At 36.1% G+C, this 23,472-nt stretch overlaps 2 protein-coding genes across 2 annotated transcripts; both read right to left on the bottom strand.

Moving 5' to 3' along the window:
* Positions 1 to 1,986: 1,986 nt before the first annotated feature.
* Positions 1,987 to 12,063, bottom strand: LOC147542998 (ABC transporter A family member 12-like). The gene is made up of 18 exons (XM_086632710.1): positions 11,794 to 12,063; positions 11,233 to 11,539; positions 11,068 to 11,147; positions 10,803 to 10,947; positions 8,501 to 8,620; positions 8,290 to 8,411; positions 7,562 to 7,720; positions 7,123 to 7,285; positions 6,914 to 7,039; positions 6,742 to 6,825; positions 6,162 to 6,517; positions 5,263 to 5,463; positions 4,500 to 4,609; positions 4,301 to 4,385; positions 3,597 to 3,725; positions 3,408 to 3,513; positions 3,176 to 3,264; positions 1,987 to 2,588 (listed from the first exon to the last, which is right to left on the bottom strand). Exons 1-18 carry the CDS (start codon positions 11,869 to 11,871, stop codon positions 2,196 to 2,198), a joined length of 2,853 nt encoding a protein of 950 aa, XP_086488836.1. The 5' UTR covers positions 11,872 to 12,063; the 3' UTR covers positions 1,987 to 2,195.
* A 2,459-nt stretch (positions 12,064 to 14,522) lies between these two features.
* LOC147542997 (ABC transporter A family member 7-like) lies at positions 14,523 to 22,332 on the bottom strand. Its single transcript, XM_086673758.1, has 18 exons — positions 21,933 to 22,332; positions 21,135 to 21,510; positions 20,940 to 21,019; positions 20,618 to 20,762; positions 20,075 to 20,194; positions 19,868 to 19,980; positions 19,034 to 19,192; positions 18,475 to 18,637; positions 18,270 to 18,395; positions 18,085 to 18,168; positions 17,332 to 17,696; positions 16,869 to 17,069; positions 16,584 to 16,693; positions 16,385 to 16,469; positions 16,053 to 16,181; positions 15,834 to 15,939; positions 15,532 to 15,620; positions 14,523 to 15,007 (listed from the first exon to the last, which is right to left on the bottom strand). The coding sequence occupies exons 1-18, from the start codon at positions 22,008 to 22,010 to the stop codon at positions 14,708 to 14,710; spliced, it is 2,829 nt and encodes a 942-aa protein (XP_086529884.1). The 5' UTR covers positions 22,011 to 22,332; the 3' UTR covers positions 14,523 to 14,707.
* Positions 22,333 to 23,472: the final 1,140 nt, after the last annotated feature.

Raw genomic sequence — 23,472 nt, 5'->3', positions numbered from 1 at the left:
ACCCAATGGAAAGACTTAGAAGAAGAACAAGTAATATTATTTGCGAAAATTATATACTTCATTTGGAAGGCGAGATGTGAAAAAAAATTTTGCAGGAAAGGACCAATCCCCAATGCAGGTTATAGCGGTGATAAAGAACACAATAGCAACGGTGACGGCTTAACCGAACACTAAATGCAAAACCATAGAACATTCTGAGCCAGCGCCGGAGGGCAATTATATGATAGTCAAAGTGGATGCATCGTTTACGTCGGCACAGGAGCCAGCAGGTTATGGATGCTTCATGATCGATGGACACTCCAATTTCGTGATGGCATTAGCGGATTATATTCGAGGCCAGAATTCAGAGGAATGCGAATATCTAGCTATTCTCAAAGCATTACAATGGACGGAAAACCTTCAAATCAAACGGATCCTCATAGAAAATGACAACCAAAATCTAATCAACAACATAAATAGCAAAAGAGCCACGATCCACTGGCAGTCAGAGATGCATCTCCAGGAAATCGGAAAGATCAGGAGTAAATTCGACTACATCTCTTTCAGGCACATCTCGAGAAACAACAACAAAGATGCAGACAAGCTAGCAAAATGGGGCAGAAGGAAGATGGAAAGATCCACATGGTCGTCGATTCTCTCGCTGGCGGAGGTTTAGTAGTAGTCTCGTTTTTTTCCTTGTTTTCTCAACAAAAAAAAAAAAAAAAACCTCTAGCTATAGGGGTGTGTTCAACAAAAAAAAAACTATAGGTGTGGGAAATACGTCCATGAGCCCGAATCTACCCCACACGTACCCGAGTCCATCGAGGACTATATACGCCTGTTTCAGGCACAACTCGACAAGTTTTCATGGGCGGCCATGGGTTAAAACTTCTAACCGCACACCCACCCATGCCCGCAACCACTTGCCGTCACCAATTGTAACCAATTAATCTCATAAAAAAAAACAATTTGTAACCAATTAAATTACATCAGTTTTTTGGGTTAATGAAGCTTAACATTCCATGTTGTTAGACCTTTGTGCGAACCCTCCCAGCTAACTTATCTCAAATTTAGTTGGAATAGAATCAATAGATGGATCACTTGGTCGAGGAGATGCCTTTTCTAATGATCGTTTTCTCATGGGACGACTAATGGTCGTCTTCTTTTCTCGCGTTACTTCTCCTCTTAGTACAGGGTTTTTAGATTTCTTTATCTTTCTTCGACGACGGTGTTTATATCATAGCAATCAACTTCGAAGATGGTATACTTTCTCCTCAATTACTGCCATGAGCAGACACCCAAATCCCAAATGCATACATTTGTCGGTGTAAGAATGTAATAGTCTCACATTGCTCGCAAGAGTGTCCAGAGACTGGGCTATAGGTGTACGCTCAAGCTTAGTAAGTACCGAGGCCTTTTGGGTGGGCTCGTGGTGCCTTCGCCAAGAACAACACCACATACCTATGTGAGGTGGTCAAAGCGGTGACAATATCGATAACTGCTAAGGCTTGGGGCGTTACAAACAACTCTTATCTATAAACTTGGCACGTATGTTAGTATTATTGGATCCATCGTTCTTCGAGAAATGACCTCTAAGTTTACGTATATCCTTGTGGACTCCAAAGTATAACGCCTCATGTGCATTTTCATTACGAAAAAACTGCAGTTACCAGAGCATCTCTCCGGAAAAGAATCTTACCGGTGAAAACGAAATTTTGCTCCTCCCCTATTTTGGGTTTTTCTCGTCGACTCAAAACTAAAGACGTTGAAGGAATTTCCATAACCAATCTACCCACAACCAAGTTTTGAAATCGGTAGAATGGTACACCATCACTGGCCCTCTAATGGAAACATGCTAGGTAGATTTCAGGCTCACTTTTCCCATATCCTTGCCAAGATAATGTGGTCTTCTCGAGACCAGTTCCTGGTAGTAGAACTCACCATCTTCCAGCAGTCAAACCACACATTCTTGGTAATAGTTTTCCAACTCTATAACTAAATTAAAAATTTGATAAGAATATGGATATATCACTATAACAAGTTTAGTATTCAGTATTTCATATTTATTACAGCGGTTAGTTCATGACACCGTTTTACGGATGAGTTGGAGCAGATGTTTCGCATATATTCGACTGTCTTTTCATTTTCTCAGACTGAATTAGGATGACAAAGACTATCTACTTATACTTTCAAATGAAGTAGAAATACCTCTAACATTAATCATAAGTTGGGACATGGATGGGTTGATCCGACTGACACGATTCAGAACGGGCTGACGAAGAGGATCTGGATAACGATTGTTTTTTATCGAAATGTGATTCTCCTAGAGCAGATTGAGCTACCTTAATGAAGACATCTTCCAATGTAGTATCAGTTAGACCCCAAGCATTTATGGTGAACTTCCGTTTTGCATCTTCTACTGCTTGGAAAACATCTGCAATTCTAACCTCGTCTTTGGGCAGTTCGAACTTTTGTGTTCCAGATAGGTGATATGTCTTATTTGCGTTTGGAGATACCTGATATACTAACTTCTCGACTTCAACTTCAACTTCTTTATTTGAAGATGTCGTAATTGTAAACACATAGTATCCTCCATATCTCGCTTTTAGCTAGAAAAAAAGAAGAAAATATCAACAAGAAGAAAAGATTATTCTTGAATTTGTTCCTTGTGGTGTTTTTTTTTTAATTCAAATTTGAAAGTTGACTCAAGATCTGAATTGACTCGAGTTAAATTACTAAATGTTTTATCCAACTCGAGCATCTAACTCGTCTAAATGGCTTACTTGAAATCTAAATTTAGAGCTCATTGTCTTAAATAACACGAAGACTGTCAGATTCTTACACACTATGGCCGACTCAGATTGCGACAATAAATAACAGACACCACCTAGTATGTGCCAAATTGTAACCCTCACAAAGTAATAATGTACCAAGAAAATGATGTCCCCGGTTCGACTTGTTGCTACAACAAGGGAGTTTATTCTCCTCTTAGTTGCTCGGAGCGTGTGGGATTCAGGACATTATCAGGTCCTCGACAAAAGTGGTGACAAAAATCTAGGTTATCAACAGAAAAACTGTCCTTCACTCCCTCTACAATAGAGTGATCACTTGGGCATAAACTGTACGAGGCGCCTAAGTGAAGGTCTTCACTATAAAATGGAACTCATGAACTATATATATTTATATAATAAGTTACCTCTTTTGAATTTCCTATGCACTCAAAAGCTCCATTTACGAAGATACCCAGTCGGTCACATAGCACTTCTGCCTCTTCCATTGAATGAGCTGAAATGATTATTTTCCTTTAGTAAGACTAAGAACAAGAGCCTTAGAGACAACACAGAATCGAGATCAAATGCAGAATATAGATAAACTTAGAAATGCAGGAAATATTATGCTTGTAAAACGAACGGAAGAAGGTATATTACTTGTAAGGATAATGGCACGGTTCTTCTTTGCAGTTTTCACAATATCCCACAAAAGCTTTCTTGATGCTGGATCCAATCCTGTACTCGGCTCGTCCAAATAGACAATCTTTGACGAGAACAGAAGAGATGGTCATAAGATGTGTTTAAGAGAAAAAAATGGGGAGAAACTTCGCGTAAGAGATTGAGTACTTTAGGATCACCGATTAGAGAAATGGCAACACTTAGTCGCCTCTTCATCCCACCACTGTATTGACCAGCCAGTTTATCAGCAACACCACCATGAAATAGGTTTACTCTCTTTAGAGATTCTTCAACCGCCTGCAACAACAATAAAAGCATATTGATATGTGACGTTTGATATCAGTTATTTTACTTAAGTTTGAGGAATCTAAAAGTTTAGCCCGAAGTCTCAAACACTATCAGCTTTTATTTTTCAAGTAATTTTTTACACAACAGAAGCAAAGAAAAATTATCACAATTCGAACCAGATAAGGATAGAATCGGTTCCATGAATACGTAATATCGATACTCCTTGATAACTTTTTCCATAAACATTCATATCCGTCGGCAGACTTATTTGACACTCTGATCACTTCAAAGGGTATATAACCTGAGAGTTCTTACATCCATCATAAGTGAAGTTGCGCAAAATCAGGTTAGGTCCATAAATTCCACTCTAGGTTAATGTATGCGTGTAGTCTTAACAACGGTTATTGCAAAAGAAAAAGTTGTACTGTAAAAATAAAGTAACTGATAACTAAGACAATAAGATACTGTGTCCACGTTTCGGGAATTTTAAGTTGCAGTATCTGACACCTCGAACTGATGTAGGTCGTCGATATTCAAACGGGTGTCCATGTTATATAGATGCTCATAAAAGTAATGCAACTTACTTGAGTTAAGACATCACCTTGAAGGTTCTTCAGTCTGCCATAAAATAGGAGATGCTCCCTACCCGTTAGTGATTCCCAAAGCAGGCTGTAATTGTTTAGGAAACAAATACTTGTCAGAAGAAAGGATGATAGTTTAATACTATTTGCAACCCATGATTCATATGCTTCATCAGAGATAGAAAGATTGTTATTCGCTTACTCATGCTGCGGGCATACACCCATAATGGTATATATTTTGTCCATGTCTGTCCTAATGTCCAAGCCCTCAACATATGCTGTGCCAGAGGTTGGCATTGTGAGGCCAATCATCTGTAAGCAAAACAGGAACTCCTTGAGAACTTTTATCTCACCATTACTTATATTTTCTACTTTATAGGAAGAATGCTGAAAGTGCCTTGAATATGGGTCGATGCCTAACCCGAAAAGCAAGCAGTGAAACCCTTCATTTGCCTAGTCTTATAAAGGGCGGTATATCAATATAAGGGGTGAATCTTATTTTTCAGTTCTGAGAGAGTCGTAGACACGGAGTGCTAAGGTTTCAGTTAGCTACAAATTCTAAAATTTGTAGTCTTGTTTTTCATACATAGTAAAAATCATCGCACCATTGTTAGCCATGGAGTAGGTCTCACCAACCGAACCACGTAAATCTCTTGTGTTATATGTGATTTTTTTACTTTCATCCTTGCATTGCTTGGTTTGCTTGTTCTTCGTCATAACAAAGAAGAATGGTCCAGAACCCAGACAGAAGAAGAATGCGCTAGAATCGATTTAGCTGGTCTAGATTAAGAAAAATAAACTAACACCAGACTGAAAAAAAAAGGAAACAAGAACTACACTAATCCAATGACGTAACCTATACCCAGTGAACAAAATTTCCCAGTGCTAATCAAATTTGGGTGTATGATATTGGTGTAATGCAACATCTACAATTGAAACGGTCAAACTGTGCATTTTTTACTTACCATACTGAGAGAAGATGTTTTACCAGCACCATTAGTTCCGAGCATTCCGAAACATTCTCCTCGAGGCAAAGCAAGAGACAGCCCCCTAACTGCAATTTTTTCAGGGTTTCCATCCTTTGGCGGATAAATCTTTTTGAGATCATCACAGATGATGGTGTGACTTGTGCTATGTTCATGCAATAATTGTTCAACCTTTTTCCTCTGCATAAAATTGAGAAACTAATATGATTTTATACGAAAAGAAAAGAGACATGAAGTCATACAAGATTGCATGAAACAATATAACTCTTTTGATTGCTGGACTAAATTTGCTTGAAGCACCAAAAAGGAGCGATTAGGTACAACTGTTGAGAAATATATATGTCATCCCTAAGAGTAGATACCCATAGTCCCAATATTGGCCAGTCAACCATAGGGGCCACTAGGACGGTTTCTAACATCAGGATGACTCACTGAGTGCTCCGGGAAAAATCTGAAGCGACTGTTCAAACCTCAAGGGAATTTATATGGAAAAGCAGCCAGGTTTAAGGCAAATAGAAGTTGACAGGCCACATTAAAAGATTGACGATTGATAAGGTAGTGCAGACTAATTGTCCATATTAATGTTAAACAACTGTACGAAAGAAATGGTAAAGGGAATGGTAGCATTATAACGGAGGAACACAGTTGTTATAACAGTTTCCTCGGGTGACAACGGATATGGTTGAAGAAAACGACCATAGCAATTTAAGAGAAAACGATAAGATAATATTTATAAACATCATTCTAATGGAATAGGTAATTTCTGGTATAGATACTTGAAAGCGACTATTTTTCGGCACCTAATTTGTCGAAGAAACTATCTACATCTAATAGATATGAAGAATGAACCCCGTTTGTATTGTAATGGATACATTTACCTCTTTGGAAACATCATGCTTCTCTACTTCATCAGAAACTTTTGACTCCTGCATCTGAGAATATGATGAGTGATTCTTTTGTTGGTTCATCTTGAGGAAAAACAGAGGGTGCTTTTTGACACCACTACCGGAGGACATTACTTGATCGAAATAATATGCAACAAGAAGCAATAACAACCATTCCACAAACATGATAATTAACAGTTCTCTCATCCAAGTTGTCCCATCTTTCAGATCTTGCAAACTCATTCCATCGGAATTTCCCGCTGTTGATCTACCTGCATACTCTTTGAACTCATAAAGCCCAAGGTAAAGAGAAAAGGTAGGTAACAACTCCAAAAGGGAAATCCGGACTCCTGCAAAAACACAAATTTAGTTCCTAACTCGGAGTAATCAGGTGGCGTTTCTTTGCAAAAGTCAAGATTTTGTTAACAGGCCAGCAGAGAATGAAAACTGAGTGTGAAAAAGATAACTCAAATCTTGAAGGACCGCAATGTTTCCAGTGGTACAGAACCAGTGAACAAGAATATTTATTCGCTACATTTCTGTTTTTCTTTTTCGTGGAAGAATATCAACTCACTTGGAACAGAGGGATCTTCGATGATAGGCTCGAAAAGATAGGTCCCTATCAACCCCGACCCAAATACATATATATTCCCTATAACTGTGATAAAAAAAATTCCGTGTGAGAAAATGTCAAATAAACTTGTAAGCGAACTGGATTAAACATGAAAAAGTGGGGGTGGAAGAACCTGTCGCAGTCTTAACATTTGAACAAAAAGTTGCCACAAGTAAAGCGAACGAAATTTGCAAGTTCGAGTACATGAAATAGAACAGAAACTGAACTGTATATTTATTCGACGTAAAGAAGTGCAAACCTACAAGGACAAAGGGAATTATATAAAAACCACTCACTGAAAGCACTGCACATCCACTAATATATCCTATTCCGTAGTCTTACCTACTAGAGAGCCAAATACCACGAAAGATAACATGTACATCGACGATAGGAAGAGAAAATATATATAAGAAATCAGCCAGTAAGGACCATCCCTCAGCCCGTGCATTTTCATCATGATTCTGAGGTTTTGTTGCTTCTCATAAACAACAGATGTCAATATAACCTACATCACGAGGTCGGATGTTAGACAAAAATAAATTAGGAGGATTTTGATTAGTAAAAACAATCGTACTCACGGTAAAAATAGCCTATAGTGACACATGTTAAAAAAAGATTATTCCTAAATGTTCCAAAAGCGTCAGCATAAATAGTAGAAATCTAGTTTGAATTAGTCGCATTGTATAACACTGATACTGAGAAACATATACACATACCAGTTCTACAAATTATAAGCAATTCTCAACCGTTGACATAGATAATGTAAAAGTCTCATACTTACAGGGAAAAGTTGCAAAACTACCCACATAAAGAACATAACACCAAGATGACCAACTATATCGATACTATGCGGAGAAGAAGGTACTGGCATAGTTTTGACAAAATCTAGTAGTATCTTCACACCAGCACCTCTCAAGAACTTGAGGTAAGCATTCGAAGCCTATAAAAGAAAACTCCGTTTTAGAGCAACAAACCAAAATAAGATGCATAAACCAGAAGAAAAAAAGAAAAAGAGGAAGAAAATCAACAAACTAAGTAAACAATTTGGGAACGGTAACTCATTTTAATTGACGAGGATGCTATGATTCAACTTCGCAACAATGTAATCAAGGAGTGGTTAGGCGAGCACCGACTAGGAAGGAATAGTCGAGGACTAGTAGGAATTGCTATATATATAAGATTTGATATATATTTTTTTCATAAATTTTATATGCAAAAATAAAAGAAGGAATTACGGTAAGAAATTACCACATTTTACATGTTTATGCATAATGTTAGCATTGTTTTGGCTTAGCTTCTTTAGTTAATAATGTCACTGATCTTAGATACGCACACAATTTTTTTTCTTATGACAGGCAAGCAAAACTGCCGCACAGTTATGGAAAAGAAAAGAGAACCCCATATAGCTATCAGAACAAGTGGAATAAAAGCAAGCCATTTATTTGAGCATGAACAAAGGTTTAAGCTTCAAACATAGAAATGTAACTTAAGAAGTTTAAGATATATTACCATATTCACGGAGCGTACAACCCGCAACAAATTACTAGAACCGTCACCCCTGTAGGAATAGGTTGAGTTATACCAGATATTCACATTGAAGTTCTTCTCATTTGTGTTTGATAAGTCATAAGCTGCAACGTAAGTTAATTTTTGCATCTGATTGAGCTGCTAAAACAATATTCAAGCATGCAGATGAAGACAGTGTCTAAAGTAAACCAACCTGCAAGGATATCATTTATCTTTTTTGCTTGATTTCCTCTCCAATAACCTCTAAACAGCTCATCATTTATCGACGACGAAGTATTGCGCCATAGAAATAAACCTTTTACACACATTACCTCTAGTTCCAAATTCAGATATCAAATATCAGCAAACATGTCAAGACTTGGTTGCCCAAGTGGTTAAGAGTGTTGACATAAACTCCAAAACCCTGGAGGTCCTAGGTTCGATTCTCATAGGAGGTGGAATCCATGGTTATTGAATTTAGGTTATTAAAGGTATAAAATATAATAAGTTTACCGGGCTTTAGTCTCTATGTTGTTGGGCTTTACGCCCCTTTAATTATTGGTTTAACTTAGGCGGTTATCGTGCTTATCAGTTATCACATCTTGATAATGTATCAATGCCTTGCAATGACTGACGTAGATCATAGTCGATTTCTCTAAAAAAAATATCAACAAACATGAGATGTCCCAAAAAGACAAGTAAACAACTACATGGCCACCACCCTATCACAAAGCCACCCCCTATCACAAAGCCACCAAAGAAGTTGCTTCAAGCTATTCCTAAATTTTACAGGGGCATATAGCTGCTAAATTTTCTAACTTATTCAATCGATAAAAATCTTATTTGTTCTTTAAACAGACAATTGTAAACCATTTGTATAATTAGTTTTGCATAATTAGGTCAATACTTGGTTGCCCAAGTGGTTGATAGCGTTGACATGAACTCCAAAATCCTGGAGGTCCCAGGTTCGATTCCCATAGGAGGTAGAATCCATGGTTACTTTTATCCTTTGTTTTTTCCTTTCCATTCACTTGGATCTCTTCCGTTTCATCTATTTTGTCCGGATCCTCCTTTTCTTCCGAACAAAGGGAAGGGGATGGGTCTTCTTCGGTGGATCCTTCTTGTTCCTGTTTAGTCCCCTTCGTTTCGGAAATTTTTTCTATTTCTACATCTGTTTCTTCCTCCCTTTCTTCCGTTTCTGAGGTTTCTTTCAGTTTCTTAGTGACAATAGGCGATGGGTTAAAAGTATAAAAAATAATAAGTTTGTCGGGCTTTAGGCTCTATGTTGTTGGGCTTTAGGCCCCTTTAATTATTGGGTTAACTTAAGGAATTGTGCTTATCACATCTTGATGATGTTTCAATGCCTTGTAATAACTAAAGTAGATCATATTCGATTTCCCCAAAAAAAAAGGTTTGTATAATTAGTTAAAAGTTGGTCTATCCGTTTTCACTTTGCTAATAGAAAACCGAGTGGGAGAAAAGCCCAATATCCGACATGTTCACTCGAGCCCGATAAGGCATGTGGGCGCCCGAACCCCGTGAGGTAATATCTGTCCGACCCCCTAGATTTTAGTGAGCGGGCACGAGTATTATAATCTACCCACCTCTATATCTCTCTTTATTGTCTATCTTTATTTCATAATGTCTCTCTATATATTTGAATACATATATGCAACAAATTTATGTTCTAAATTGAAACTAAATTGATAGGAAGATTGTGGTGATGATATATATATATATATATATATATATATATATATATATATATATATATATATATATATATACACACACACACCTCATATAAAAGAAAGAATCCAAGTATAACTTACTTTACCGTCCAATTTTGTTGTGTAGCATTTCAACTTAATTTGTTGTTCTTAATTGAAGTTTATAATGTTCTCAAAGTGATTAATAAAGAATTATGGAAGATAATTAACGAATTAAAAGAGTTTAATCAAGAATAATATGATAACTAATTAAGACAATGGGTAAATAAATTTTAATGACCTCACTTGACAAATATTTTTTTTAGTTAATTTTTAAATATAAAAACCCAACACTCGCCAAGGCCGAAACTTTAGGGTATAGGCAGGTTTGGAGCATGAGAGATTTGCAAGAAACCCGTCCGAGCCTAACTCATCAGTACCCAGGGGTGGCCATATCCCAGCACGGTTCCCACACATACATAATTCAAGAAAATCTTGTATACTAAAATCTAGACGCAAAAATGTCAAAAGAATTTCAGTAATTATTTGGATCATCCAAAAGAATGTGAAGAAGTTGTAAGCCTGTAACCATTCAATTAGGCAGAGTGGCAGATAGTTCGGATTCCAGATGGAGATCTCTAATCAGTGAGGAGAAGACAATGGAATAGTAGCAAGTTTGTTAACCCTATGGTACTTGAAAAAGGAAATGCACCCAATACCCACTCAAGAAACGCCAATATTAGAGTAAAGTGGAAACAGAAGGGGATGAACACGATAACATAAGCCAAAGACTCAATGTAGGTCTACCTTTTCGCGCTGCATCAGGTCCCGTCTCGATTGCAACAGAAAACTTATTTTTCTTACTGCAACGACGTTGGATTAAGTACAATGGACTCTCAGATTCGAGAGATGGTTCTGCCTTGTATGAATTTTCAGGGTTGATATCAGTCCCCTGAAATTCTCCAAAATACTCAAGAATATTAGACATAGTAATCTGGAAAGCAAAATAAGCATCAAACCCATACTATCGTATTCCTACTATGGAAATAGAAAGTGAGAGAAAAACCCATACCAGCATAAGATTTGATAAAATATACAAGTGGTCGGAAGAGTTCAAGTTGAAATTATTGGTAAAGGGATTCCTCACCAAGCCTAATAAGATGTTATTAAACGTTAGTATTCATCCCAAATATCGTAAAATGTCATCAAGAAAAGAGATAGAGAGAAATGGGTTTACTTTTTCCAAGAGTTTGGTTAAGTGCAGTTACAAGAATAGTAACTGGGCATGACCCTGTCTTTTTGCAAGATTCATGAGGCAAGTCAATGTATGGAGTAGAATCAGCTCTCGCGGCACGATACGGAGGTGGTGGTATCTGCAAAAAAACAGGCAATTCCGGAGGGCTAGGTTCCGGGCATCCCCCAAACATACATTGCTTTTCTGTGAAACTGTCTACTTTTTTCGTTAAATATTGGATGCCGAGAATCAGCAAACAAAGGAAACAAGGATATAGGATAAGAGCAACATTTCTTTTCAAATTACGTTTCTGTAGACAAACAAACAAACAGAAAAAAAAAATACATTTAATCAATCACCAAAAACTGTATAAACTCTTGTAACTAATCTTCGCATTCGATGATTAGGGTTTTTTTTTTATGTTTTCCCTAAATTACGTATTCTATCGCTTTCCATTCCAATACCTTTACCTAATAATGATAAGGCGAAAACGAAATGAAACGAAAATTGATCTCAAAAGTGAATAATTAGAAAAGAAATTGTGGGAGAAATGAGATATAAGACCTCATAAGTAATGTTCTTCAAAAGCAAAGCATTAGCTTGCGTCATGAAACTGGCTGATCCAATCTCTGATTTAGCCATTTTCTGAAGCTTAGCTAACACAAAAACAGATTAAATTACCAACAAAATTGGGTTCTGTTTTGAAACATGAAAACAGACAAATTAGGGTTTCGCGGTAAAGGTAGGTTTAACAGTTTTCGCTCTCATTCTGTCTCACCGATTGTGTAAACCGAGTCTGAGGCGAAAAATAGTAACGTCCATGAAGAATGCTATAAAATGAAAACGGTTATGAGTTGTTGCTTATGTGGCATAAACACGGTTTTTTTTTTGCACATCAATGCCCGTATGAAACTATGAATGCTATTTGGTCCGAAAATGGGAGCCGATTTTGGCCCGAAAATGGGAGCCGATTTTGGCTCGAAAGGTCATGTGCGGGCTTCTACTGGTCAGGGTTTTTCTCTCTCACATAGCCTGACTAATGGGAGATGGTCACATCAGTTTCCGGACTAAAGTCCGCTCCCATTTTCAAACCAAATAGAATTTCTGACCCAATAATTAATAAATTATATAAGTTGACTTTGGTCACTTGACCAAAATGAGGGCGATAACTGGATTAGTTATACGAGTACAATAGACAATCATACATTATATGTCTCTGATACATCACAAGGATGAAATATGTTCCGAACTATCGTAGAACTGTTCCTATAGAAATTCATACACCTTAATGGGCATATACAGTGCCCTAGAGGTAATCCTGGTCATACAAGCAATCTTACATGACATTATTTATACACTTAATAGTGCAATTTAATAGTGAATTTTTTATAGGGCAATGTCCACACATATTAAAGGCAATGTGTTATTATCCAAAACTTGGTCAAACACAAGTTTGACCAAGTATGGTTGGAGACAACACCTAAATTTGAAGGTGTGTGTCACCCACCTCTTCCTTTTCACCTCTTCCTTTTCACATCTTCCTTTTCACATCTTCCAGCAAAAAGTCGACGACTGGAGTCGACCGACAACTCCGGATAGCAACCTTAATTTTATTTCCTTCTTCATCCTTATTCTTCTCCTCTTCTATTTGTTCTCCTCTTATCTTTATTCTATCTTTACTCCCTCTATTCTCTCTCTAAACTCTCCCACGAAAGGGTTTGCCAGAGAATTTAGAGCGAGAAAAGATAAGAGGAGAATAAGGAGAAGGAGGAGGAAGAGGAGCAAAAAAGGAGAAAAATAAGGTCGCGGGAAAAAGAGAAAAGAGAAGAAAATAAAGAAGAAAGATTTATTTATTTATTTATTTATTAAGGTCGTCGGTCGAAGAATGCTGGAGACAACCTAATGGCATCAATTGTGTCGTTAGATCAAACACTGATTGAGACATGGCCTCCTATACACACATTGCATTTAACCATTTTAGGGATTGCCTTTAGCAAGATTGCTTTTAACAAATTTAGACGCTGCTTATAAAGTCTCCCTTCAATAAATTATAAATTCTACCTCTAATGAAAATCAAACTTGTGATTTTCGGTTTTTGAAATGAATGTCCAACCACTACAACAACAAGTGGTGATCAGACGAGGGCAAGCTAGTAAGGCACCTTAACTTTGGTGGGTGTTTTGGAGCATCCTGAGCATGAAAATTTTGAGTTTTACCTCCTAATGTAAAAAAATAACATATTTGTGTTTTACCTTCTCATCTTCGTCTTCACCACCACCATGAAACCACGCACATCTTCTTTCTCTCTTTGTTCCCATGAAGAGATATAGGAAGAAAGAGAGATAAATGGTAATGGTGATAAGAAGTAGTGCTAATCAAAGGCAGGTCGAAGGGGGTGCGGCTGCACCTCCCGGTTCCTCCCAAAATATTTTAGTTGTGATCATTACAAAATTGAAGGGCTTTTGTTACGGCCCACATTTGTAGCAAATACACAAAAAACCGTAGCAAATGAGTTTTAGTTATGACAGATAACCCGTAACTAATAGTGTCGCGCAAATGGATTTAACTACAAATTTTCGGCTAAAAGGTAGTCTGTAATTGAAAATATGCTCGTTATTTATGGCTTTGGTCGTAGCAAAAAAAATCATATATTCACATACTATATGCTATATCTATTTCACTAAATTTATCAAAATAACTATGTTTTTTTTTTTTTTTGAAATATCAAAATAACTACGTTGCATATACAACTTTGCCGATTGCAACAGCCTTTGTTGAGGGAGTTTTTCAGCTATGAAGGTAGAAAAGACAAGGATAAGAAACAAGACGAGTGATCTGTGGTTGAATGATAGTTTAGTAATCTTCATGGTAAAAGAAGTTTTTAGTGAAATTGATAATAAATCAATTATTCGAACATTTCAGAACAGGAAATCTCATAGAGGTCAATTGCGCATGTAATCTTTGATGTATTAACAAATTGATAAATACAAATATTTTTGTTAATTTCTATTTTGCAAAAAAAAAAATGGATATATAATCTGGCACCCACTAGGTCGAAAATCCTGGATACTTCCTCGGTGCCGGTGGTGAAGATGAAGATTAGAAGTTATAACATTCAAAACAGAAGCAACCCCTTATTTTTGTTGACGAACAACTAGAATTGTACTGAAATCGTATATCAAGAGAATTCTTATATTTTGTACTGAAATCGTATATCAAGAGAATTCTTATATTTTGTACTGAAATCGTATATCAAGAGATTTCTTTTCATAATAAAAAGCGAAAAATCAATGTTAAAAGAAAAGTGAAACATTTCACTGAAATTGTATATCAAGAGAATTCTTATATTTTGTAAATCATCAGAATTGTACAACAAAAACACATAAAATGCAACAAGTATGAACTTTGTGTATAATAATCTATAATCAAGATAAAAAAGAAAAAACTTTTTTACTAGTACAACAATTGATAAGGGCAATTAGGAGAGAGTTTGAAATGCTTGGGCACTTCGAGCTACCTTAATGAAGACATCTTCTAACGTCGTATCAGCCAAACCCCATGCATATATCGTAAACTTGTTCTTTGCATTTTCCACTGCTTGAAAAACATCGGATATTCTTACTTCTTGTTTTGGTAGTTCAAATTTCTGAGTTCCTGATATATGATAGATCTTGTTTGCATTTGGAGAGAGTTTTCGAACTAAGTTTTCCACTTGTTCTTCTTGATTTGAAGATGTTGTCATTGTGAATACGTACGATCCTCCATATCTACCTTTTAGCTGTAATTCAGAATATGATTGTCGATATTAGAGTTAAAGCTATGAATGATGATTTGAAGTCGCGAAGTGGAATAACCCGAAATCAAGAACCACATGAAACCCATTTTAGGTGGAAGTAAATATGGCCTAAAACTTTTGATAACTACAGTATCATTAAACATGATGAGTCGAATTATGTCGATATGTATATCAAGTTCATGGGTGAAGGCAAAGTGTAGATAATGTGTTTAACTATGAGTGTATGACAGTTAACTTTGGTCATATCTAATTGCTGAGGTCCAGTAACATAATCAAATTGTCCTCATAGCTTATACGAAAGGTTGTGAAGTGTCTATTCTGCCAGAATCCTATGCTTGACTTAGGCTCAAAAAATATGCGTGTAGTAATCAATCAATTCATTTTTTCTTTTCATTTTCTTGGTGCACGTCTTAACTTGACAAAAGAGCTCTTGGATCAATACTCGGGCCTATACTTTTCGTTAAATGATTAACCTCCTTTGCTGTAAGATAATAGAGAAAGTTCACCTCTTTTGGATTTCCTATGCACTGCAAGCTTCCATCTACGAAGATGCCCAATCGATCACATAATACCTCTGCCTCCTCCATTGAATGAGCTGAAAAATCATGAAATATATTACTAGCTTTTACGAACATCATCATTCTAACATTATACTTTCAACTTCTAGTACTGAAGATCAAGTGCAGAACTGGAACCCTTAGATTTTTTTTGAATAAACAAAAACACATTTTAAAATAAGATCATGTAAAATTCATCGAGAAGATGGTGGAATATATCATTAGTAACACAAATGGACAAGTTATATTACTCGTGAGAATGATAGCTCGGTTTTGCTTGGCACGTTTCACGACATTCCACAAGTTATTTCTCGAAGCTGGATCCAGTCCTGTGCTAGGCTCATCCATATACACAACCTTTCATATGAAGATATGAGACATGTTATAAGATGAAATATAGGCTCAAAATAATCAACTGCGCTAGTTAAGTAGCCTTATATAAGTTGGATAAACTAGAAACTTAGTCATACTTTAGGATCACCAATCAAAGAAATGGCAACACTCAGTCGCCTCTTCATTCCACCACTATATTTCCCAGCTTGTTTATCACCAACACCACCATGAAATAGGTTTACACTCTTCAGAGAGTCTTCCACTGCCTGCAATAACAAAAGAGAAAGCATACTCAAACTTCTAGTGCGAAAGATTCTTCTGAAACCTGTATCAGATGTCTTTCCGCATAGGTCGCACGGGTTTGCAATTGGAGCCCAAGCTTAAAATATATCGGTCTTTTTTACCAAGACCAACAGAAATTACGATCTTCGTCCAAATTTCCTGTTTCTTGGCTTAAGTAAAAACTTACTTGCTTTAAGGCAGCTCCTTTGAGATTCTTCAGTCTGCCATAAAATAGTAGGTGCTCTCTACCTGTTAGTGTTTCCCAGAGTAGGCTGTCGTTCATCACAGAAACAAAAAGAAGTTGATAGGATATTTACTTTCACACTTAAGCAATTTATGAAGGCTTTTCCGCGACAGAGATGAAAAGAAGAACATTTGCTGCTTACTCATGCTGAGGACACACACCCATGCTAGTATATATTCTTTCCATATCAGTTTGTATGTTCAATCCCTCAACAAATGCGCTGCCAGAGGTTGGTGGTGTGAGCCCAATCATCTGGAGTTAGAGACAAAAGTTGTGTAGCAATCAATATTATATATTTTCTAGTTTGTGGGAGGAAGCAAAATGATTCCAGAAACGAATACTTTAAAGTACAAAACTGAAGAAGCAGAATGTTCAAGAATTTAAAGCTCATTTTATTGAAAAAAAATGAAGCGTTTGATCAACTCACCATACTGATAAAAGACGTTTTACCGGCACCATTAGGACCAAGCATACCAAAACATTCCCCTCGAGGCAAAGCAAGAGACAACCCCCTTACAGCAAATTTCTCGGGGTTTCCATCCCTACTGGGATACACCTTTTTGAGGTTATCACAAACAATGGCGTGACTAGAACTGGGTTCTAGTAATAACTGCTCAACCTTCTCCCTCTGCATATGATGAAGAAGAAAATTACATAGAACTATAGAAGGAACATGAAGAGACAAAGTCAATGATTAATGTTTATTGTGGCAAAGGTTGGTGAGAGTAATTTAGTCGGGTCACTTTCAGTACAGGAAACTCCAAGCTATCCAATATATTGTAGGCATGTCTTATAATTCTTGATTAACATCTCACGACTTCGTACATATACAAAGAATTAAACATGAAAAAGAGGAACAAGGTACTTTGGTGAATGAAGACAAAAGTTACCTCTTGCGAAACATCAGGTTTCTCTATCTGAACAAAAACCTTTGAACCCTGTCTCTGCAAACTGGGTCTTCGAAATGATGATGATCGTTTCTTCCAGTTCTTGAAGAAAAATAGGGGATGTTTTTTGACACCACTACCTGAGGATATAACTTGATCCGAATAATATGCAACAAAAAGCACTAAAATCCATTCTACAAACATGATAATTAAGATGGTTCTCATCCCATTTTCGCTGTCATTCAAATTTTTCCAACGCATGCCATCATTTCCAATAAGATTTCCTGTGAATGCATAATCTGAGAACTCATAAAGCCCACGGTATAGAGAAAAGCCAGGAAAAAGCTCCATAACAACAATCCATCCTTCTGCAATAATATGACCACAGTTCGAAAGTGATTAGAAGTGAAACAAGATATAGATATGACAAGTTTTGGGTCAATAAAACCACGATAGTATTTGAATAATCTTATGTAAGTCTTTGGTGTAGACTGTTCATTTATACAAGGAACAAACGCCATCGGGCAGGTTCCACCAAGGAGATCCACAACGTAAAGATCTGTCACATGGCCTTAACTATTATGTGAGGGCAAAGTCATATTGCTTAGAAGGATCTGAGTAATTTACACTATAGCAGTTTCCGAAAACACATCATTAGGACATGACTTAAACAGGTATTATGACTTTTCTTATCTTTTTTCTACTTATTGTATTTGTTTCCCTTCTCTCTCTTGCTGCATGATTACATCAACTCACTTGGGAAGGATGTATCTTGAACGAAAGGCTGGAAAAGGTAGCCACCTAAGAGCCCTGCTCCAAATACTGATAAGTGTCCGACTACTGCAGTGATCAAAATCAAGTTCGGAAAATGTGAGAATAATCATGTAAATTAATCAACAGTTCCAAAATTCAGACAAATTTAGTTGGGAGGAGGGGGGAACCTGCAGCAGTCTTAACGCTTGAAAATAGTGTTGCCACAAGGAAAGCGACTGAAATTTGCAAGTTTATAAAGAGGAAATAGAACACGAATTGTATACTGTAGTCATTCAGCGTGAAGAATTTCAATCCTAAAAAGAAGAAAGGAAATTAGAATCACCTGAGTAAAAGCAATGTGGTTCCTCCATTAATAAGTGATAGTTTCTTTACCTATGAGTGAACCGAATAGCACAAAACATATCATGTAGACCACAGATACCAATAGAAAGTACATATAAGAAATTAACCAATAAGGACCATCACCAAGCCCATGCATCTTCATCATGATCCTTAGATTTTGCTGCTTCTCGTAAACAAGAGATGTCAATATAACCTACATCATGAGGTAGGATCTTAGTCAAATTCAAATTGTCCATATAGGCATGTAGCATGACAACCGGAAACGTATAAACCACAACTAATTTCCACATTAAAATATGTAATTACATGAAGTTAGAAATAAAACAATGTTTGAATAAAATTTTTTTATAGTTCATGACTTTGGTGTATCGCTAGAAGCTAGTAGTCCAGACATATTTTCTAAATATGTTAGTTATATTAAGGATGAGTAATAAGTCAAAAATCGTATCAGAAAATAATCTTAAAGACAGTATCCAAGATTACAAAGTTTTTAAAAGTTTGAGAGCATTGATAGGCTACTTCACAATGAATATTCTAGCCCGAACAACAGAAATTCACAGTGTAGAAAGCCAGAATTCCTCATACTTACAGGGAAAAGTTGCAAAACGACCCAAGAGAAGAAGAGAGCACCAAGAAGAGAAGCGAAATCCAGTCTAAGTTTTGATCCTTGTTTGGGCATTTCTTTGACAAAATCCAGAAGCATCTTCACCCCAGCACCTTTAAAGGATTGGAGATAAGCATTGGAAGCCTATATGCAAATCACAAGCTTTATTTAGTTTATATAACCAAATGGAAGAAGCTGTCCATCTCCAAATAACAACAAAATAATTCAAACAGGAAATTTTGATCAAGTTGTACAGAACTTCGTAATCAAAATAGTTAAGCAAATAATATCAAAGATTGCAAAGAATGTCCAGATTGCAGTAAAGACAACTAAATAATTCATGTGGATTCAAAACCCTGTGTAGCCACTTTGATATGCACAGTGACTTGTCCTCCATAATGCAGGAAACATTATTCTCTACTCATCATAGAAAAGCCATCAGTTACTAAAATAGTTTTGCTTGATTCCAAAGAGGACAAAAATCTCATCTTACCTTTTTGACATCTTTACATTTATCAAAGACTAAAATTTTAAATGCTGACATTTCCGTTCGACACAAAACAGGTGGACTATTCTCTATGAAAATTTCATTCATACTATTGTTAGTTTCGTGATTTCATTACTGTAAATGTTTGTGTTAATTTCTGTCTACACACTTTCAGAACTTGACAAAGATCACAGGCAGTCCAAGACTCCAAGAACAGTTTCTGTCTCAGAAAGTAACGACGGTTATTGACATAATGACGATATACTAGAGCGTATTTGAATATTGTAAATTAGCCAAAGTAAAAAGGGGAGACTGAAGGTAGAGACGTATACCAGATTCACAGAGCGTGGAACTCGCACCAGACCAGCACTGCCGTTCTGATAGGTTGAGTTGTACCAGATATTTACATTGAATTGACTCTCGTCCGAATTTAAGAAATCATAAGCTGCAAAAGCAATTTGGTTTTCGCCTCTGATTTATCTACCAAACAATATCCAAAATCATGCAGCAACAGAAGAGATATGCTCGGAGTAACCAACCTGCAATAATCTCATTAATCTTCCTTTCCGGATTTCCATCCCTGTAGCCCTTGAACAGCTCATCATTTACTAATGAAGAACTATTCCTCCATAGGTTCGAACCTCGCACACATCTTAGCTCTAGTTCAAAATCGAAATAGTAATGATTAAATACACAACCACATATATACCATGCCCAATAAGCGATGAAACATAAGCATAGGCTGACCAGTGCATAGGATTAATTATTTAAACGGAACTGAATCTTTAGTGAGTAATACACCCAAGCTGTCAAGCCTTTAATAAGCAATTTACATATTTATTCAACCTATCCTATAAAATGTTATACATTGAGAAGTTGGACCTTTCAATCTGTCAAGGTTTTAGACTGCGACACCCTTATGCAAATCCAATAAACATGTGAAGGCACCGAAACCCTATTTGCTGAACATAAACCACATATTTCTACTATCCTCTTCCAGTCATACCTTAAAATACTAGGAAAGGATAGAAAAGATAATTTGAGAACAAGGTGGAGCTAAGGACATATTCATGATAGTTTACCTTGTGGAATTTTAGTGCCTGCTATTGTGAAATCAAAAGTAACTGTAGACTTCTCTGGGCACTGAGGTTGGAGTAAATACAAAGGACGATCAGAAAGAAAAGCTGGTTCAATAAGATTGGTTCTTCCAGTGAATGAGTCAGTTCCCTGAAATTTTACAATATCCAGAATCGATATTAAAACCAGAAATATCTCAAGAATGGACAAACCAGCATTAAGACATCGAGAACTAACATCTTCTTGCTTTCGCTTTTCTTTGAGCTAAAATATTGTCATTCTATAACAAAAAGAACGTGAGTAGAGGAATAGAAGAAAAATACGCACCGGCAAATAATCAGCAAAATTACTCAAAATGTCGGAGGAATTCAATGGGAAACTACCAGTGAAGAAGTTCCTCGCCAGGCCTGATATTAGAAGTCATATATCAAGAATCAAACAGATACAAAGCTGCAAATCCACATTCAATCATGGGGCGTGGGTATATAAATGCGATGTCTAAGAGAGAGATGGCATAATTACTTTGTCCAAGAGTTCGGTTAAGCCCAGTGAGAAGTATGGTTGCTGGACAGGAACCTGTTCTTTTACACGATTCATCAGGCAAGTCGGTAAACAGATCAGTTTTTACAGCTCGATATTCAGAACGAGGAACTTGCAATAAAACCGGCCACTTGGGAGGGCTAGGAATTGGGCAAGATCCAACTTGATCCAAACTAGAATACTCAATCCCACATACTGTCTCACATTTTCCATCTCCCTTTCTATCAATACACTTGCACCCACATTTAAATTCATCCTTATTTAGTTGTGTATTCACCATAGTTTGGATGAGAACAAGCAACAAACAGATGACAAAAGGGAATGAAACAAGCCTAAGATTCGTCTTGGTATTACGTTTCTGCAAAACAGTTAGAATGAAACTTTAAACGACCCAATATTAATCCATCCATAATAACACAAAAAGTAAACTCTTAGAATTAGTCCCATATCGATTGTCAAAATCAAACCCTAAGTTGTTCAACCTTCTCATTAGCAGGCAACCATTTCGATCCCCTTGGGCTATATGGATTCCCATCCCTGATTTCCCTAATCCACTCATATTTCCATGTTCATAACTTTTATGAGACTAAATCGTACACCCTAAGAACAAAATCAAATACCCAGTGATTTCATCAACATATTCTATTACCAGCTTCTAATAAATCATAAGGATTAGCCTAACTGTCCAAAGGTTTAACTTAAAAATGCAATAAAATCGAAAACCTAATGAAAACCTAATCTGAAAAGTTGAAATTACAGAGGAAGAAGTGAATGGAATACCTGAAAGGTAAGGTTCTTTAAAAGTAAAGCATTTGCTTGAGTGAAGAAAGTTGCAGGTCCATCTGATGAAGTCGCCATTAATGGCTTCTTTTTTAAGAAATCAACTTATAAGAAGAGAAATCTACCTATAAGTTGAGTCGAAAATGAGACTTTCCAGTGTCTTGGGTTCGTAATTTGGATCAAAATTGCTATGAACTTCTCTCTGAGTTTCTCTCCCTCTCTCTAAATTTCTCTCTCTAAAATTGCCATTAATAACAAGAATTCCGCGCCAAGTATAAAACTAAGTTTTGGTCAACTGTAATTTTTACCAGGGTGGAAGGGTTTTTCCGTCTTCTTGTCCAATTTGGGAAAGAAAATTCTCAAATGGTATTTTGCCTTAAATTTAGGGCCGCCCGAACCCAAGATGTGGTGGGCTCTTATCGATCAGAGAGAGATGTTTTTGTGGCTGACTAGAGGGTGAAAGCTGATGTGATCGGTTCCCTTTGTTTTGGTCTACGAAGAGAGAGAGAGAGTTTGGGTCCTAACATGTTTAACACTAATAATTGAAGCAGTTATGGGAAAAAATTCTAATATTTTTAACAAGGATTGAAGTAAATATTAAATCGGTAAATTTAATCAAAATTCTCTATAAATTTTTGTTTTGGTTAAAAGAGATCATTCAATTTTTTTCTAGTCTTTAGCTCTTTATGTATCTTCGTAATTTGCAACAATTTACAACTGCTTGCAAAAGGGTTGTAAAAAGATATCGAGTTAACCAAATTAAATACAGATATTAGGTTCTTAAAGAAACAAAATATAACTTGTCTTTTTAACTTAAAAATACTTAAAATTGGACTTTCGCATCAATTTCCTCCATCTCAAAAATGTCATCTTGAATGGTTTATAAACATGAACTTTCTAATTCCCAAGTTTGAATGATTTGAAGTTTGACTTCATATATAGTTTAGATTAACAAAAAGAAACGTCAAGATATGTTTTTGTGAGCTTATGTTAAAGTAAACATTTCTTATACACAATGTGAATCCTAGAGAAAACAAAGACAATATTTTATTTAATTAACTACTAAATATGAGAGTTGTAACAAAAATAATATGAGTAGGTCTTTACAATTCATGTTTCTTTATATAGGCCTTGTTTGGTTTAGATTATAATAAAATAATACATTAGGAAATTGGAAAGCCTCTATTTTTTGTCAGTCTGAATTAACAAGATATGCTAATATATTTTTAATTTTGGTTTCTTGCAACGAGTTATGTGCAAATCTATCACAATATTTAAATTTTACAAAAACCTTATCATGTTAGCAAACTGTGCAAAACCTTTAAAACTTTTTTTTTTAATATTCTTCCTCAATTTGTGAGTAATTCATGCAAGGAATCAAAGAATTGAACAACTTACTCAGACTTTTTTTCTTCTTCTTCTTCTTTTTTTTATTTTTTTTTTATATTTTTTTATATTGGAATCCAATTTTGAATTAACATACTGTTTACATCTTCAAGATTGATTTTGCAATAATTTATGTGATTGAGTTTTCTTGGGA

Source organism: Eschscholzia californica, unplaced genomic scaffold, assembly GCF_041429995.1.
Source record: "Eschscholzia californica isolate CP2 unplaced genomic scaffold, dmEscCali1.0.p SCAF_4, whole genome shotgun sequence".
In the NCBI taxonomy this organism is placed as follows: domain Eukaryota; kingdom Viridiplantae; phylum Streptophyta; class Magnoliopsida; order Ranunculales; family Papaveraceae; genus Eschscholzia; species Eschscholzia californica.
This window is presented reverse-complemented; position numbering and strand designations above follow the sequence as displayed.